Source organism: Micrasema longulum, unplaced genomic scaffold (genome assembly GCF_059751315.1).
Source record: "Micrasema longulum isolate JH-2025_06_02 unplaced genomic scaffold, ASM5975131v1 h1tg000548l, whole genome shotgun sequence".
NCBI lineage: Eukaryota > Metazoa > Arthropoda > Insecta > Trichoptera > Brachycentridae > Micrasema > Micrasema longulum.
The window spans coordinates 1,128,225-1,149,341 of NW_028277744.1; the positions used below are offsets into that span (position 1 = coordinate 1,128,225).

Sequence of the window (21,117 nt, forward strand, 5' to 3'; positions counted from 1 at the left end):
TACATAAAAATATAATTAATTTGCTACACTAAAGTGAACACATATACTTCCAGAAAAGTTGTAAAAACGGTGATAATTGTAAATATTTTTTTGCATTTGCATAAAATAAAATTTTGAATTTGCATACAATATTTTTTCCCCTAAATGTTGGGATATTTTATTTAAACGGTATCATTTTTTTTCCATGGCATCACTAAAAACAACTGTCATACAGATCGCTGTAAAATTGTTTTACACTTTTATGACGTTTTTTGTTTAAATAAAAACAAAAACTAACCCTAAAGGAAGACACTTAAACAAAAACAAGCTCAATTGCCATAGAATTAAGATAGTCCAGAAACCGCATACGCGCATCATACAGAAGGCGACTAAACTACTTTTAAACGAGTAGTTTTACATTTGACCCATTAGTTTCTTTGTAGACATCGCCTGTAGACTATGTCGTTTTAAATTGTAGAAATGCTGCTGAGATCAACCAGAAACAAGATGGGATCACATTTCATGTGAAAGTAGCAATAGCATTACTCAAAATTTTTATTATTTTTCTACCTGTCCGAGAAAATAAAATGGACATTTTGTTAATGTTGCCAGGGCAGTATTTTTTTTACGCTACTTTTTATTAGTGAGAACATCGGTTTTGATTGATTTAGTGGAATTTTAGCTCCCTGCTGATGAAAGAAGGAAAACGGAGTGGATAAAAATAATACAAAGAGTACGGCGAGATGAGTTTTGGAAACCAACAAAGCGAAGCATAATTTACTCAATGCATTTTGAGGAGAAATGTTTTTATGGCACAAAAGGCCATTTATCTAAATGTCAAACTTTAATGATTAGTTCTGTTTCTAAAAGTCGATATTACAAAAAGCTTACTCAACAAAGGGGAAATTAAAACTATGTAGACTGTCAATACAGTATCAATATATGTTCTTTATTAAAAAGGTATTATTTATAGGAATGAGGAAATTGGTAAAAAGTTGATGTTGATGTCTTTCTCTCGAAAAGAATTAAAATGGCTTTCTTTTGGACAGGGCATACACTTTCAATTTCTTTCTCTTTTATACAACATTCTTCAAAACCCGGCACCTCGGTATCTGAGAGTTTAGTTTAACTTTCCAATCGTGGACTAGCACTTTGCTCATCTAATGAGAGAACTAACAGAAATTGGACCTCTCAGATTAAACAACGCCGTGGTGGACATTTGGCAGACTTTATCTTTAAAACATCAAATATTATTTAACATGACAAAAATATCAGTTTTATGTAAAATAAAATTTGTTTTATTTTTTTAAGTTAAAAGTTCTCCTCGATTCAATTAGGTACTCTTACTTAATGACCCTTTACTTATCTACGCTGTTGTGTCAATCAATGTTTTCGCGTGTACAATAAGATTTTAGAGAAAAAAACTAATTACTTTTAACATTACGCGGCAACTTCAAGCATGCGCGCGGTGAAAGTGGGGCAAAGTGAAGGAATTTTCGGACACAGTCCGGTGTGTTCAAATATGATTCTACCCTTCTTCATTCGCGTGGCGGTGGCGCGCGGCACCATTATTATGACATAATTTTGGCTTTTTTGACACACCAAATGAATTCCGAAAAAAATTTAACGTAAAACCGGGGTGATGAAAAATGTAAAAAACGTTGATTGGGGGAATATTTGTATGAGAATGTATGAAGAAAAGTGGGTCCTGAACATTTCAGTGTAAAAAGCGGCAAAATAAAAAATTGAGGAACGTAAAAACGAGGTTTTACTGTATTATATATAATTATAAATAACAATTATTTTTCTACATTTCCTAAAAAATAGATATAGATTTTAATCTGTATAGTTGACACGTAATATAAAGAAAAAGATAATGATGAAGAAATTAACAACATAAGCTGGTTTTTATAAAAAAAATATTAAACTGTAGAAAAATAAATGCTTAGATGCTCCCACATTTTTTATTTAACTATGCATACACAACAGGTTGTTTACCCGTTTTTGACAAATTTAGACTTAGGACAAATTCTCTGGAATAAAGCGAGCAAGGTTAAGTTCAATTGAAATGGGGTATGAACATAATATTATGCAAGTAGGACAAAAACAAGCTGGTATGGGAATATCAAATATATTCATAACACAATACTATGTACAAAAACTGTTCACAAATTTAGTAAAAATATATAAAACTAAACATAACTCAGATATGGCGGTACTTTGTTTCAATTGAGAAATGGTGTACATTTTTATGCAATAGTACATATCAACATCGTATTTACACATTACAAAGCTTCAGGCCAATATCACCGGCACAAATCTTTTGGTCCCTACCATAATACTATATTTATAGATTTCAGTAGAATGCCTATCATTACAATATTACAAATAAATAATAATTTATCCCCGCAAATCATTATGGCATTTGCCATTTTTATCCTCAATATGATGAGAAAAACTTTCCTCCAAAGAGTAATCTCACTTTCCTTCCAATTAGTAAATGACTTCAAAAAAGGTACTGGTCACCAATTAATACTTAACTTTGTTTTTATTCTTCTAACCTTAGGAAGCTATTTTGGTTTTTAAGACACAAATATTACCCTGTTACTCTAAAGTCTTAGGAAATCATCACAACAGAATGATCCTTTCATTATGTATACATATATCATACCAGTTATACCTACTTACGAGAAACGCACTTCATACAAGTTTTTCCACATTAATTTTTACACACTGGTGTATTTCTGACCACATTTGTATTTTGAACAGATAATTCTGTTCTTTCCTCATACAGCTATGTCATATTATGTGATTTTATGAAAGGATGAGAATAGGTCAAATTACAAGTTCAGCGTCCAAAGGACAACAACTTGTTCCATAATTGCTCATCAACAAAGGTTCAAGGGGATTTTAAAAAACCATTTAAAGCGAGTATACATTATTCAATTACGTAAACTTAATAATAAATTGAATATAAGTGTCTTATAACCTAGCGTGTTTTTAAATACAAAGCTTAGTTTCTGGATGAAAATTGTGAATATAAATAAATTAATAGTTGAATTAATTTTTTTATTTAAAATACTGCGCAAAGGTACTGACATTTTACTAGAAGTAGATTTAGTATATTGATTATGAAATCCCATTTTTTAAGGGAGTTTTATCTTTAATTTTATTAGCGTAAGAATTATCAAAAGCAATAGGTACATATTAAATGTATAGCCATAGTAAATAGAGATTCAATTAAGTCTTTCTCACAGATTTTTATGGACTAAAATACATACATATTCACATTTCTGTAATAGAAGTGCTTTGGGTAAAGAATATTAAATTATTGATAAATCTCACAATCCCTGTACACGCTTTTAAAATAGTTTCAAAGCCAACTAAATAATAACTAATTTACGATAATGACATTTTAATGTACAGAATTAAATGATAAAACAATAATAAATTATTGTTTGACAAGAAAATTCACATTTTTGCTAATCGAGGGGATGATTAATCAAATCTGAACAAAACTTTATTAAATGTAATAACAAGTGAATAAACAAACAAAACAACTACAGTTTGTTATGGTAATATTTAATGGAAGATTAAAGTGAATACAATAAAATGTCCCATGTATGTAGGTAGCTGGAATAAATAAAACTTGGACAATTTCAATCACCAGCCACCATTTGGACTGTGCTAAAGTAATTATTAAAAAAATATATAACAAACCGAAAACATTTTCATTTGTAGATACATGTTACAATATTAACATAGAAAATACACATTCTAGAGTGCAAGTCCTTTGAACGGTATTGTTCAAACGTAATGATTTTGAAATGATTAAAAAATGAAAATGGAATGTATCAGATAATTCAATTATTTAAAATGTAACAAATATGAACTTGAATCTCTTTATTTATAACCTGTTTAAATAATCAATTAAATTTACAAATAAATACCATAAATCTAGCTACATTTAAAAATTAATGAGCCGTAACATAATTGAATGTAGACGAAACTAATTTTAAATGTAAATTTCTCAATTTTAACAAATTATTTCATTTTGAATAGGAAAGGGTTCTTTGCGAACAATTCAGTCCTGCGAGATAAAAATAAATTCAAGCATCATAAAAGATTAAATACCAGAATTGTTTTTGATAATATTATAACACTGGTATAATTATAGTCATCGACAATATGTAGTGGCAACTCAGAGTAATAATTAGCTAGAGAAGCCCTTTAGCTCTATTAGTTTTGAGTTAACAACAAACGTGTAATGGACGGTTTCCGTTCGCGCTTCCAATTCTCGACTCAAGTACCTACGGTCCGTTGTATTGCTATAAACATTAGCTAACTTCGTAGTTGATAATCATAGAATGGTTTTTGTCCAAATGGGCGACTATTAGCCAGGGGCGTATTATTACTCTAAGAGTGCCAATAATTTAGTTGTACAATTTTACAGTAATCTAAATTTCTGTCAGATAAAGATATAAATTGTGATGTTAAAGAGTAATTGAATACTGACTCATAAAGAGGGAATACATTTTACGATTGTTTGGTTGGTAAATCGGACGGAATATGATCAACATAATTAGATGGAAATTGTCCTCTGTTACCTCCCATTTCCCCATACAGCCAACAGTCATCTACCTTGGATAGTACATCCACTTTACAACCAACCGTGAGCCCCAGATCTCCATCTTGTTCGGGTTTAAAGTCGTACATTGCAGTGACTATGTTACGTAACAACTGTTCTGATTGCGGTAATGCTTGGTCTGGGGATTCGGCGAGTGGAACAACAATTTGAATGAAATTGACGGGAAACATGCCTTCCATACCGCTGCGTAGCTTTCCTTGCATCCATTCGTCGTTGAGTTTTTTGAGCAGTCTTATCTTATCGTTTGCCTGAAAAAAAAAAACAATATTAGCAACGTGATAAAAAATGCCGACTTGTATTTTGATGGAACAACAAATAAAACATTTTAATCACACAAAAGTCGCATATTTTTAAAATGACAATCTTGTACTTTTGCATGTAAAAATAATACATTTGAAAAACTATCTATTAACTTGCGGAAGGATTATCATAACAAAAGTTGAAATTGACATTCACCAGAAGCTCTTTTTACATAGTGTAAAAAAGTAAACTAGAAAAAAACAATGGTGGATTAGGTTTCCTTACATAAAAATCAATTCGGGACTTCAAAAATTTTCATTATACCTCAATTTAATTATTATAAAATACTTATCAAGACTTACAAAGACTAATCACTGTCAGACAATGGACGTACACGTTTATGCACATTTGATATGACATCACTTTCATCGCTTGAGATAGCCAAAGCCTGTGTAATATTCCCATCAAAATTTTCAGGTTCACAGAATTTTAAAAAAATAAAAAAATTGTATCATGTTCAGTTTAATAAATAATAATAAATTTAGATAATTTTTATAGCGCTGTTTTCATGAGTAATCACTTCAAGAGCGCTATACATTATACTTTTAAAAAATCAAATAAGGTCTATCTACGGGCTAACTCTTAATTACTATTTACTTACAGACAAATTTTACAAATCATGTAATACACATAATATGTTTGTACTTCTAAAAATTACATCTAAAAAGTAGCACATCAATGGCGAAAGTCGGCGTTTATTACAGTAAATAATACAATATGTTCTGTTCACAAAACATTGAAAAGGGGTATGATTAAGTAAAATTAGATGGAGTAAAAATATGTAAAAGTAAATTTAAATTAAATTATATAGGCCAACATATTAGATACTGTCTATCCTCACTAGAAATGGTAAATACCTGTTCTGAGGTGGGCAAAATTTATTTATTTTTATACAGAGTGTTCTTTAAACCCTGTCACATCCGAAACCACGAAGATCAGTATGGGCAAGAAGACATATTAGCATAATAAAAAAAATATTTAGAACGAACAAATTTTTTAAAAAGAAAGTATTAAAAAAACAAATAAGAGAAGCAAGGGGGGGCGCCGCCACGCGGTTGGCGGTATATCAGACTCCCCCCTCCCCCCTTCTCGTTTCTCCCCTGCAGAAGTAAGCAACCATTTGTTTTTTTATAAATATTTTATGAGGAGGTTTAATGATTTTAATATGGAAATCTCATAATATATTATGGAACTAATAATATCAAACCATCACAGTGTGTGAAACTGAACAAAATATATAGAAAAAAAGTCCAAGAAGGTAAAAACTGACCAGTGGTCAAAATAACATTTTGAAAATACGACACACTGACAAAAAAATTATGAATCGCACAAAAACTCTTAATTGCTGCTCCAACTGGCGGCTCCTTCCCATTTTTGATATTTTGTATGAATTTTAAATTAGATTTTAGCTAAGCATAATATATCTTGTGGGAGCATATTGCATACACGAGGACCTATAAAAGTTGAAAAAAAAGAAGTTTTCACCGGAAGAATGATCATTTTGCCTTCAGTTTTAGATCTAGAGTATAAAAAAGGTTTTGGTGAATATGTCGCCGCCAAATCGTCTAATCAGCCACTCAATAGGACGGCTAGGATGTTCATTAAATGCCGGCATTTAATTTAATGGCTAGACCGTTCGTTTTTTTATTTATTTACTTACAATTTTAAAAAACCCGTTAGGGTTACATTAGACATTAAATATTGTCTAGTCATTTTATGTCTCGTCTAGTCTAGTTAGTTCAGTCATCATGTGCTTTTTCAGATTGATTTTAAATTTGTCTCCAGTAAAAGTTTTCAAGTAGTAAGGTAAGTCGTTGTAGTGTTTAAGTCCATTATGTAGTATTTTTGACTGTCCTGTGTTTGTCTTTGCTTTTTCAATATGATAGTGTTGTTGTTGTCTGGTGTTATATTTGTGTATGTCAGCATTTTTGACTAATATTATGTCGTCGTCTTGTATGTTTCCCAGTGTTATTTTGTGCACAATTTTTAAGGTATCAATTTTAGTCAAGTAGTTTATGTCAAACTGGTGTGTTTTTTTGTACAGTTCAGTCGTAGAGGTCGGGTAGGGTAGGTTGTATGTTAGTTTAAGATTTTTATTTTGTTGTCTTTGTATTCTTGTTATGTCTGTCTTGTTGCCAGTTCCCCAGAAGGCGATTATGTAACTCAATTTACTTTTGACATAGGTATATAATCTTTAATTTTGTAAAAGAGGCTATGCTATTTTGTTGAATGAATTAAGATAGCTCAACGTTCAACGTGTTGGCTGGTTGAAAGCTAGTCCTTTGGAACCAAAAACCGCTGGGTTATGTTAGGATAGGTTGGATCAAGTTGAGAAAAAAAACTTAACCCAACCTAACCTAACTTCACATAGCGAAATAAATTTTAAAATAAAACAATTATTATTGTTGTATAAAAATTAAAGAGGGTAAGCGACGTTCAGCCCTTTCGATAAACGTTGCTTTCAACATTTTGACTAAGCGTTCGTTAGCCATTCAATTGAATGCCGGCATTTAATGAACAGCCTAGCCGTCCAATCGAGTGGCTGATTTAACTATTTGGCAGCGGTATATATAACAATATAGATAAAGAACATTTTCGAAAGGAAATTAGGAAATCTCAGCATTTACATTTTATGACCTGTCATTGTCTGGTTTAAGTGAAGCGATCTGGTGTAACATTCACCATTCTGCCTATGTGTGAACCCCATGTATCCAGCCTTGTCTAGAAACGTTTGGACATACACAAAATATTGTTTGAAAGTGGATTCTATTGATGAAAAGACTATTTCCATAAAAAAAATATTTAAATGACTATTTTTGTAATGATGGTCGTCACCGCTTGTAATTTCTGTACTGTATTACAATAATATGGACAGTGTTATGCCATCACCAATTAAGTGACACAATGCTGTTTCAGTCACAACGGGTGATACCCGTCGATGGAAGGAGTGCTCACCCGAAACTGTAGTATGTTCTTTTAAAATAATAAAATCGTGTAACCTCCTGAAACAAAGTTTTATTTTTATAATAATTAATACGAATTATTCATTCTGTAATAAACAGTTTAAGTTTTTTAAATACAAGGCAAAATGTGTATATATCAGAAGAAGAAGAAAAAATATATCAATAATCTGGATTTAATAAACAAAAGTGTATTTTGGCGCTAAACTGATTATTGCATAACACCGTCCATATATGGTAAATAAAATGTCCTTCACACTTGAGTAATAGTGCAAGGTAAGCATATAGAATATTTGCAGTTCTGTAAGCTATCAAGTTAAGCCATCTGTGTAAACTAAGATCGTACCTCTAACAAACTTGAACAAAAATGAGTTATTGGGTAAACGTTAAAGCCATAAATTTATCAATATTTTATAAAATAATAATAAATTATCGTTTGAATAATAATTGGGAACTAAAGGTCAAACAGCGCTACAGCGTCGCTGCATTTAAGCGGGGATGCGGGTCAAAATTTTGTATCGAGTGCCGCGCAGCTGTAGTGCGTTTCGTTCAGTCCAAAACAAAGAAAATTAATATTTCGTGTGGCTGCGACGCGCCGTGCAGTGCCGGTCTAGTGTGGTTTGAACTTTTAGTTTGAAAACATGGCTTCCAATGTTTATTCAGAATGAGAATTACCGAAATAAAAAAGCCTAAATTTTACTAATCATACTAAAATCTACTTTGGCAAACAAATGCTTATCGCAGGAGGCTAAACTGGCAGTTCACAACGAATTTCTAGTTCCAACTCTAATGTATGGGAGCGAAGTATGGAATTGAAAAAATGATGATGAAAGTAGGTTGAATGCTGTCGAAATGCGATCCCTTAGGCGAATGTGTGGTAAAACAATGTATGATAGGTGCACAAATGTCGAGATCCGTGAAGTGTGTAAGGCTGAGACATGCATTATTGACAGAATCAAGAAAGGGGTGCTGCGTTGGTTTGGACATGTAGAGCGAATGGACAGCGAAAGAACGGCTAAAAGGATCTACGATGCAAATGTTGATGGATGCAGAAAACGAGGAAGACCTAGAAAGACATGGCACGATCAAGTCCATCAAATACTTGAAGATAGACATGTCAAAAGTAGGAATAATCGGCGTGCGTGCATGCGAAAATGTATGAATGTAGAGGAAGCGAGGTCTGTATGCCAAGATAGAGTGTTATGGCGTTCTATCCTCTCTGCCTACCCCTACGGAGAAACGGCGTGATGGTTTGTTTTGTTTGTTTGTTTATATGATTAGTAATATTCAATTGAAGATAGAGAACAGAATGTGAGGACACATATTTTTTATGTTTTATATTTTAATATAAATTATGTACTACGATGTACGAGGTAAATATAAAAAAAAGTAAGATCCATTTGTATTTATTTATTTCTTGCAATTGCAGCGCTGCGCCCATTGAGGAGGAGTTGATGCCATTATGAGTAAGCTAACTGTTGTGTACGCTTGGTAATGCTTGTAGCCGTCGTTTTCTAAATGAGAGATACGATTTTTAAAAGCTATAGCTGCCATAACCACGGAAGTGTTAAAGTAGTATATTAATATGCAAAACAATAATTTATTGTTTTTTATATATACTTTCTAAGGGCATTCACATGCTCTCCGTTTCCGTGCTCAGAGGGTCGGCCATACAAAAATAGCGCATAAAGACGCGTGCCTTTGTACGTGCTTTACGCGTCGAAGTCAAGTATTCTGAACGATTTTAGATTTTGTACACTTGGAAACATCTGTTGGAATCTTGGTGATACACTAGCAGATGAGGAATTATCAAAATTATCAATACTACAGTTGTTGATATGAGAGCTATGTTCGACACTTAATTTTGGGAGTCTTTAATTTATTTCTTTTAGTTTATTTATTTTCTTTGTATTATAAAACTATTATTTGGGGATAAAAGAAAGTACATTTGATATTATTTCTCAATTTACAAGCACATTTATCTCTAGTGAAATGCGTTTGTTTATTTTATAACATTTTTTTATTGTCGGGACCTAAATACGGTGTGTTAACAATTTGTTGTCAGTTTTTAAAAATAGTTTTCCCTACTTTTAAATTTTATTGTTACAATGGCTAAATATAGCTTAAATTTAGCTTACTGATAAAATCTTGTTTTCTTCTACGGACCCAAAATGGAAGGAGAATATGAATATATGATATACAATGTATGAAGATAATACAATATATGAAATTAATCATCTTCCAAAATTTGCTATCTTCCTACGGCTGCCATAGGGGATAGCGGATTTTGGAAATAAACGACTCAAATATGAATGTATTTGGCATGTGACAACCCTGACATTTTGTGAAAACTTTAATTGCGTTTTTTTGAGGCAATGGTGTCTTAAATGACACATTGTGTATTTATTTGGTAAGTTTTAATGATTCTTTTTTGACACATGTTTTTAAGTAATTATTTTAGGTTTTATCTTTTCGAAAAATTATCTAAAATTTCGCGGCCTGTTGGAAATCGCCATAGCAATACCTAGCGCCACAGAAAAGGTTAAATTGCAAATTACTAAATGTTTTGTAAATTGCAATTGTTTCAGAAATCATCAAAAAAACTCACCCTGAATGGAAGATCGTCCGAATGTGTTCCGGGAAAATCATAAAGCGCTATTCCGTACGGCTCCTCTGTAGCTGTATCGACGTAGAATGGTGGCTGATAGGGAACTGCAGCATCATCCGGAGTCCATTCCCGGGAAGGCGCTTCATCCACTAGGTCTTCAGAAGACTCGCGGACGTGAGGAGGGGGAGGGGGGGGCACTTTCGGCATCGGGGGGGAGTAATTACCCTCTTCAAATACACTTCCACACTCTGGATAGCTTTCCTGAAAATGCATAGTTTTATTATTTATTTGACAGTTCCAAAAAACCTTTTACAAAATATATGCAACATAAATGCAAATGGTAGCAATTGTTAAATAAAATATAATATACAGAAATAAAAACAGTAAATCAGGAAATATAACAATTTTGATTCTGTTTTATTTTTAATTATACAAATAAAAGACAAGTGATACTTAAATCCACAAATTAGGATTAACCAGTGACTGTCATTGCATTTGCATCACTCATCTTTTATATCTATAATAAATTACAATGAACTTCCACCAAGAATTTTCAATAACAATTCTAAACTTAATGCTATAAGCTATGTCTGATCTCTGTTGCAATCAATTTCTTTTCCCAACCATGTCACCAGAAGTCAACATCTGCTATTTATTCAATATTTTAAGAGCAACTTTTGTTTTTATGCCCCAATGTCCAGAATGTGTAAATTAGTCAATTCAATCTGTCAAAGTTTGACGGCGATTGGATGTTCAGTATTCTGTCAGCATCTGTTTGAGTCCAAAAATTGCTGTGAGGCGATTTTTTCATTGGATAAAAAATTGGAACAACGAGCGTACCTCAATTTTTTTGTTGCTAATGAAATTTCGTGTGCCGAATCATTGAAAATGTTGAATAAATCCTTTGCAGGCATATGAAAAGTGCATGGACAACTCGATTAAGCGTTGGCATCAACGTATCGTCGCAAATGGCAAGTATTTTAAAGGGGATATATTCTTTTTTTAAAAATTAAAGTTTTGCATTTTTCTGCCAAATTCCCATATATTCTTGATCAACAGTAAAAACAGTATGATTTGTGTTTACAGCTCGAGTATTGTCGCTAATCAGGAAATGGTTTGAATTAAAAGCGGACATATGTAAATTGTTTTGATAAAATCATACAGTGTAGCTTTAGATAAGAGTCTAAAGAGTCATAACTGATATAAAGTTTGGTGAATGGGCGTATTCCTATATTACGAAAATACAAACAATTATGAGAATATTTACATTTAAAAAATAATAAGAAAGGACCTATTTTTTAAATTATTTTTAAAGGGTCTTCAGATTCACAAAGAACGTGGGCTTTTAAAAAAACTGGTCAAAAATACAGTGCATGAAATATTGATAATATTTCAGGTGGATTATACTTCTCTCTGGAATTGTTTAGAAGAATCTCACATACCAATAACGGTTTTATTTATATTACTTCAGAAAGAATAAAAAATAAATACTTAAACCAATATCCCAACCAAGATGAACGAATCATTAAGGATTTTGGAAATCATATCATTTACAGAGCTTATGACTTGGCATTGCCTGGTTTACACTATCACATATCATTCTGCCTAGTGTTTGCAATTTCCACATCTCTACAATTTTCGGAAGGGTATATTGAAATGAAATCCTAAAGCAGTTAATATGAGTTAAATCTATATAAATATTTTTTCCGTGTATGCATTTATGTTAATTTTTTAAATAAATGTCTCTATGTTGTAATAATTACTTAATATTGAAAATTTCACATTTTAGTTAGTATTTTAAAAATTTTTAACAACAAAAAAAAAACCAAAACAGGCCAGGAGGCCCAAGTACAGTGGTGAATTACATCACAGAACACCCAGGTTTGAGAAAAATCACATTCAATTTGCGTATTCTCACCGAGAATCAAACCTGGAACCTTCCATGTGTGAATCAAGCGTCTTGACCACTACACCACGGAGGTCGCGTAATTTACTTCACAAAATTTAGAATGAAAAAACATACTCGCAGTGGCGGTTTTCCCTTAATGTTTGGATAATTTATATAGCACCATTTTTGTGAAAATCACCTCAAGGACGCTTATGCCCTTACGTCCATTGGGTCAGTGACCCTCCAAAATTTGCCACTAATTAAAATAATTTACTTAAAATACATTATAAAAAAAGCATATAATATAATGCAATCTATAAGTATAAAATCTATGCAAATATAAAAGGAGCTGTTGATCTTCATGTTTTTATAGATGATGTTATCTAGAATACTATTCAGCACGTGCGTCGTCAAATATTCATGTTATGTCAAATGCGCGGGTCATTTCTGTAATTGTCCCATAGCTAATGTCTTATCTCTAGATTTTCTCGTGAGAAAGAAAGAGATAAAACATTCCGTGCGTACGTGAATATGGAAACATTTCGCTCAAAATTGGGTGGAACGCGGGCATTGTCCCGGTAAAGATAACAATTTAAAACAAGGAAAATAAGATTGATAATAATAATATAACATTGGCATTGGTCTGGACTGGAAGAGATACGATGATAAATGAATTCCTATGTATTTTACATACCTATACTTAAAAAGGATGAATTTTTAATGGAAAGGATTAGCATAAGTTTATATTTTCTCGTCCCTTTTTACAAGATTGAAATGTGCTTTGTGAATTAATATTATTACAATATATTGTTTCTTGCATGTGTCCAATTACCTAGTGTTTGTTAGGGTCCTGTTTCGTATGCACTAAACTAATATTGACTCGTAAAATTAAAATCCTGTATGTTTTTAGTAATTTGTTTGTGTTTTAAAAGTTAAATGTACCAGTAATTTTTATTTGTGGAATTGCGATGACGACAGTTGAGAAAATATGTTTTTTGACGCTAAAGCATATAAAGACCTTCTTAAGAAACTCTATGAACCAAGATAAAGTGCACACACTATGATGGGTATTTTGTAAATTTGTGTATCATATTGGAAAAATCAAAATAAACATAGATATATTTATGTATTTTTAGGGCAAAAATTGTACAATGTGAAATACACATGTACCTATTTACAGTAGGGCCAATTTAATGGGTCACATTTGACACTTCATCAAAATTCAACAACATAACCTTGTAAGGGCGTGTATAAAATATTATTTTATTTTTTCGAATTTAGAACTGCATAATTGCTTAACTTTTTTCAATTACGATTACATATTTATTGTAATAATGACAAAAGAAGGTAATTTTACGATTTACTTTCACTAATAAACCATTCTAAACATAATAAACTTTTTCTGTTCTAAACGTCGTTACAATGTTGCATCAGTGAACCATTTTTCTTTTTAAACACTAGGGATGTAACCTAGAAAAATCGAATGTTGATAATTTTGTTAAATTATGTACTTGTCTTATTTTGTTCCTTAAATTTACGATAGAAAATAAAAATGGTACAGGGATTCGACTTATATTTTTTAAAATAAAATTACAGTACCTATAAGTACTTTTTCATAGTAACTGAATTCAATTAACATATATTATGTTTAAAGTCCGAATCGATTCATTCACTTTAATCAATGTTTTTAAGCAGGTCACTCACTATGAAGTTAAAACTGACAAATGTCAAATGTTAAATTGATAAATATTAAATTGGCCCTACTATAGTTTAAAAAAATTACCCTCCCATTTTTAACCCCTTCAGCCGCCACCGCATACTAGTTGCATACTCTATTGTATTATTATGATTTTGGTGTACATAGTGGACATTTTCCTGCTTGTTTTTAGATTATTTCTAGTTAGTTCTTTATTTATAATTTAACTCTCCAAATCAGTTGGCATGTGTCTTTCTAATAACTTATTACCTTGGATATAATAATATAAAAAGCAAGTATACTATGCATCCATAATGAGTGTTATGTCTAATTTCTTGGCAAAGTAGACAGACCGAAAATACAGACTAAGTACTGTGCCAATGTTTGGCCATAGTTCCACACTAACGCTAGCACATCATAACAAAAGAACATTACAACTGTGTAAAGTGGATGAAGAAATATTTACCGTTTTATGTTTGAACAGAAAATTATTAACAGTACTCGAAGCCCGAACAATATAAATCCAATAAGATTTTTATTAAGGAAAACGTTAACAGTATTTTGATTCAAATATTCATATAACCAACTTTGTTACCTGACTTTAAAACGTTTTTATATTTACATTTTCATATCTAGATATTGAACTGCTAGATATATTTTTATTTGTAAAATACATGTTCAATAAGATATGCAAAAAAAATCATTGAATGGTGAAGAAACACTCAAATTCATAAACTACGGTGAAAAATCTATATGAAAGATTTTCAGGATCTTTGTAGGTTGATTTGAAAAAAAAAACCGCTCACACATAGGACTCAAGAGTGGCACTAACTCTTTGTTTGAAAACAGAGCGCTCATATAATATAATATTTATAAGGGTATTGGTAACAAACTTAGAAATCTCCATTGAAGGAGTTACCGAGATATTTGCGAAAAACTTTGAAGAGATTTCTAATTATGCTGAACTGACTCAATGGAGAATGCTAAGTTTGTGGTGTCAAGTAGTATAATTGAAATCTGTTTTTGCAAGATTTAGAGACGGTTTTGAATTACGCTATTATTTAGGTAGGTAGGTTTTTATGTATACTTTATTTTGGCATCAATAACTAATTTTCCGTTTTTGGTGGAGATTTCTAAGTATGCTTCTAATACCCTCAATTACTCTGTGCTGTTGTGGATCAATTTTACTAGTGAAAATTATCAACATGTTTATAATGTGAGCATCGACAAGATTTCTAAAAATGCATGCATAATAACTAGGAAAAATATAAAAAAGACAAACATATACCTACATTTTTAATTAAACAAAAAGGCACAAAGAATAACAAAACTGATAATACCTATATTAGTTTTATCAGTTGATTAATTGATATGATTATACCAGATTACATTAGAGCAATATTATACATACATGTTTCAAATTTCTTATCCTTTTTTTAAAGGAATAACCCGCTAAGCCTCTATTTAGACGCTTGTCAGTAGGTGGGATAGCAGGATATGGAAGGAAGTAACGAAAAATACACATAACACCCGAACCGATTGAGAAAAAAATACTTCTTGGATTTTTTTCTTGCAACTGGCGGGAATCGAGCCCGCGACGCCAGTCGTCCAACCAACTGCACCACGGCGCAAATAAATTTGGTCGCACGGTCGCAAACAAATGGTCAAAAGTTCGGGCACTAATAAATTCGGTCGCACGGTCAAATAAATTCAAACAAGGATTTGATTAAAAACATACTTACATTTCTAAATTAAAAAAAATATTTAAAAAAAAAATAATCTGAAAATTATACAAAATATTTCTTAAGTATAATGGAATTAAAAAATTGTTGAAACTCGTAATAAAATATTATCAAAAGTATTGCACGGCATAATAGGTCATGAGTTTTAAGTGCATAAATAAAAATAAAATGCATTTTACAGCACAAGAACTTATATTATGGGTAAGAGATTTATCAATGTTGGTCAACAAATTTTCCATTGACTTTTCGATAGATTATTGATACCTACCATATTTCCGGCAAAAAGGAGATTTTGCACAAATATCCCACTTTTCGAATAAAAAAATCGCAACTGTCTCTTAGTGGTGAGCTGAGTATATTTTTTTAAAATATAAAAAAACATTTTCTCCTATCTAACAATCAAAAGTTCAAATCTGGTATGAAGATACTACAGAAATATAATTTGGACTAATAAAATCAATACCCCACTAAAATGACTTTTTCTCTAAGCACGAGCATCTTATGCATTGGAGGTAGAAACAATACACAAACTAATTAATGTAAATTTTAAATTTAATTTTTTCAATATACATATTATTTTGTATACACTTGTATGAAGTTTTTATTGTATATTATCTTATTTTGAATTAAGTAAATAAGAAAATTTTAAAATACATTAACAATAATTGGTTCAATTGAGTATGATAACAACTAGTGCTAAGAATCAATTCATTATTTTATTCGATAAACAAAATTACGCAGAATATAATATGTTTAATAATTTTCATCTTCTTATCAGTTTTCAATTCTGTTTATTTACATATATTTTATACATCTGAATAATATGTATTTATTACCTGCTCTTTAAATGTTAAGCCTGTTAGCAAAATTTTATGTTTGATTGAAAAGTCAACAGACTTAGTAAGTCATGTTTGAAGTCATTACATAAATAATATTTAATATACATTTTTCTACTAGATTAATAATTAATTAAAGTTGAAACATGTAATTCATCATAATTTTGTTTTTACGTAAATATTTGCAAATATTCTCGTCGTAACTCGTCTCGTCATTCAGATGTCTTACCATGTTTTTACTAAATATAATGCACTAGACCAACTTCTGTACATTTTACAGAAAATCATAGAGAAAAGATAAAAATGAAACTCACCTCAACAGCAGACTGGAAACTCAGACCGTTATTAGTGCAGGAAGATGAAGGTTTTAAGTTCCCGAGGGAACCGGATAGGAGAGACGAGTTTTTGGGAGTTTTGGGCCTTGCAGGTTTAGCTCGAATAATAGTAGGCAATTTGTGGGTCTGAACACTTGATTTAACTGTTTTACCGTTGCACAAGGGATCTAAAAAGTCCGAATCGTAAATTGGCCTCGGCACAGTTGATTTCTGAGTATTTTTCGGGGGCGAAAAAGGATCAAAACCAACCCACGAATCTTCGTTATTTAGCGATTTCGTATTTGAAATCAAATCGAAATCGTCTTCGAATCCACTTTCAGCTTGCGATGTGTTGCCTCCGTTGATGTTGTTGTGTCCCGTGGACGTGGTGATATCGGAACCAAAGCTGTCCACACTCAGTCCGTCGCTACTCGATCTGGTCGTCAGAGTCGGAGAACTTGGGGGAGACGAAAAGTCAATCAACGAAGTCGTGTTACTGATTGCACTAATTTTAGGAGGGGGGAGAACAACATGAGACTGAAATTCGCTCTTGACCGATTCGGTCGTACTATATTTGGGTTTTCTGTTAATCAAACTCGAAAGTATGGTAGGCTTTCTATTAAAATGTGCCGGTCTCTGGGGAACATCGGGTTTAGGAGCGGCAGTTTTGATAAATTTCGGCGGTGGAGGCCGCGGCGGTGGCTTTTTCTTTTGAACTGGATTGTTTGTCGATGCAAAATGATTATCGGTGAATAAATCTTGTTCCCACGACGAAGGAGGTTTGGCAGAGACGGGGGGTGGCGGGGCGGCTCTTGAAGGATACTTCATGTCTGAAATAACACACTTACTTAAGTTTTTTCTCTTTAAACTCGGTCCTTAAAACATTGGTAGTATTACATTCGTCAGGTTTCTGGCACAAGTTGGTAATCAACATTTTACAAATTGCGACATATAGCACTTTTAAAGTTAAAAGCTCATCCCAATTCAACAATTTAAATAAGACTGCAAGCAGAATATAATAAAACATTATTTGTTGTATTTATAAAATATGAAATATTTTTATTTACTTTTTAAACAAAGATTATATTATGATGCCAGTTATGAAGCAATTTCATTTTTCGAAAATTTGTATTTACCAACTTGTGCCAGAAACCCGACGATATTATCGTTTAGCTAACATCGCCTAAGTTATTTTTGTTCTTTTTACAAGATGATAAAAAAAAACTTTATTATTTTATTGAAAGCTCAAATTAAGTACGCCTTTAAATGTATTCAAATGAAATGTTTTTCCATAAAATGCCACCTTTTAAAAACTGAATTCTAATTCCTCTTCAATTCAATAAAATAGGCAGTTTTTTCATTGTCCTGTAAAAAGTACAAAAATATTTTACGCTACGTTATTATCTAAGCGGCGATATTGTGATTTTAGCTAGTAAAATAATATATTTTTTACTTTCTTAGAACAGGGTTACTTACCCTAGTTAGATAGTCAAAAAAACTTTATATTCATATTATCATTTTTATGTAGACAAATATGATAAATAAATAAAATACGCAAAATCTTACGGTACCAGTGCAAAACAAAAATCCAAACTTCCTAAAAATATATACAAGTTGTGTACGCGTTGTAATTGTAGGGTATTTGAATTAAAATTTTGCATGCTTACAGCCGTTTCAAATACTTAATTCAGTAAGCAAAATAAATTATAGTCATTATGTTTCCTAGGAGAATTGTAGAAATTAAGAATGATACATTTAAAAGCGCAAGCATAAGTTCGGAAACATATTTTTTTAACACTTGGGGTCTATATCTATGGTATGTTTGTTTTAGTATAACCAGTACAATCAACAGGAATTAATCAAATAAAGCAGTCGTGTAAAACATTAATTTTTAATCTCAAACTAAAACTTAACATTTTCATAAACTAGTAATGTGATTATAGGAACATAATCTCTGCTTACCTGTCGCTCAAAACAAATTTTCACAAAACAACAAATAAATTAATATGTAAAGTCGGATTAAATCTGTACCAAATGAATCTTATGATTATTTCATTCCTAATTACATTCTCATTTGTGGCTAACTTGCAATGTAACAAGCGGTGACGTTTAGATTCAATGAGACATTCTGATGAACTACTTTGGGCAGAAATTACAAATTACGACTGCCGATATGTCAATTTTCGCATCGCACTTTTTATCTAAGAAACAAGAACCGTTTCGGTAATTTCATATGACGCCACCCACCGCTCAATTCACATGTCGAACTGTTCTCCTCCGTACTGGTCAGTGCCAGGCACGAAGTGAAATGGCCTTCGGCGTTATAATAAACGGTTTTGACGTACTATGATAAAATATAGGAGCTGATAGCAATAATTGATGCAAATTACAAACAAGAGAACTATGGCTCAAATCAATGGATTCATATTTAAACGATTAAAAACGGCGTAAATAATATGAATTAAAACATCCAACCTACGGATTTTACGATGTTTAAGGTTCTAATCAAATTTTAAATTTATAATCGTGAAGCATAAAAAACGGGTACTGATGAATCAACAAGTATTGAGGTAATACGGCGCATGTATTAGGAAAAATAAATCTTACCCATTTGCTTTCTGGATTCCATTAACTTTTTTGGTGAAACATTTATTTATCCTCAAAACGTAGACATTGGTATCGAAATAGTTCGTTATTACAATAACAAAAAAACTCAACGGTAGAATTTTCGCGAGAAATCCTATATCACTTGACAGTAAGTATTCCTCCTGTTTACGAATGAAATATTTCAACTGGTTTAATAAATTGTAAAGTGAGATTATTCGACTAAAATCCTACCCGTCACCCCTTGGAACAATTTTACCGCCGTTTCACACCCGTAATTTTACATAAAAAAAGGATTCCATATTCCATGTCCACGGGAAACGATCCGACCCCTCACTTCCTCACTTGACTATGTTTCTTTTTCTTCTGTTTTTCTTGTTTCTTCTTTGTCTGTCTTTGTCACACATCAATCATCAAACTGAAATCTGAAGCAATCTGAAGTCTGAAGGTAACCAGTAACCAGTACAAACTTTAGCAATCGTAATTTTGTTGCCTAAATAATGTTGGTTGTTCTGAATAATGTTGTCATAATTAATATTTTGTTTATGAATCGTGTTCGCGATACAGTATTACAATACAATGATAAAAGGTAAAAAAATAACTAAATTATCAATTTCATTCGGGGTTTTTGGATCACATTATTTTTTATTTTAAAAGACTCGGGACGTAAGGAAAATTATTAAATTACGAAATCAATAATTGCCATCACAATATTCGTCCATATCAATATCCATTTCATGTCTAGTCGGGAAATAGGAGTTTATAAATGTATATTTAAATAAATTATCTTTTAAGGGTGATTGAAGCTTTGCTAGTATTGTAAAATGAATAAAATCAATATAGATATTTCAACTTTTTTTATATTCATAGCAAGAAATAATCGAAATGGGTTCCATTTGCACCATATAAACACTGACATATACAATAAATCGACACGTCATTCCTAAACCAACTATATTAAATATAAAGCAAATATTTTTTCGGTTAATATTTTTTTTAAAGAGTCACAAAATAACGATACACATGCAATAATCAAAGAAAAAAGATAGCTGGCAGATGTCAAAGTTTTGATGAATGCACAAACAATTCGCTAATTATCTACTTATTCCATGATTAGGATTATAGACAGCTGATGCCGAGGTGCAGTTAGTTAGATGGTCAACTGTGAAATTTGCGTCGCGGGTTTGATTCCCGTCAGTTGTAATTTTTTTTTTCTCAATTGGCTGGGTATTAAAATGTATTTTCCACAACTTTTTTCCGTATCCTCTTTTTCTCACCTCTGAAATAGAAACTTAGTGGATTTTTCCTTTTGATTTTTAAAAATTACGAATTAAACGATAGAGGTTTTTTGCTTTTCACAACTGTCTTACAAAATATTTTTTTTATCACGCACTACATCCTCTTTCCGGGTAGCATCAGAACTGATCATAATGAATGAAGACACGGAAAAAAATTATATGTAATTGCTTTAAAAACCCTTATGAAATTTGTGTAAAATTGAAATTTTGTATTTTTTATAAATAAATTATTTTTTCAAATGAC

At 31.6% G+C, this 21,117-nt stretch overlaps 1 protein-coding gene across 2 annotated transcripts; it reads right to left on the bottom strand.

The window, feature by feature from the left end:
- Positions 1-2,094: 2,094 nt before the first annotated feature.
- Positions 2,095-20,012, bottom strand: l(3)05822 (SH3 domain-containing lethal (3) 05822). 2 transcript variants are annotated; one of them, XM_088227889.1, is made up of 4 exons: positions 18,934-19,240; positions 16,972-17,801; positions 10,496-10,756; positions 2,095-4,875 (listed from the first exon to the last, which is right to left on the bottom strand). In XM_088227889.1, exons 2-4 carry the CDS (start codon positions 17,797-17,799, stop codon positions 4,516-4,518), a joined length of 1,449 nt encoding a protein of 482 aa, XP_088084015.1. In that variant the 5' UTR covers positions 17,800-17,801; positions 18,934-19,240; the 3' UTR covers positions 2,095-4,515. The 2 variants fall into 2 exon arrangements, with proteins under 2 accessions (XP_088084015.1, XP_088084013.1); XM_088227887.1 differs by lacking the exon at positions 18,934-19,240 and adding an exon at positions 19,579-20,012 and having other exon boundaries at positions 3,543-4,875.
- Between the last annotated feature and the right edge of the window lie 1,105 nt (positions 20,013-21,117).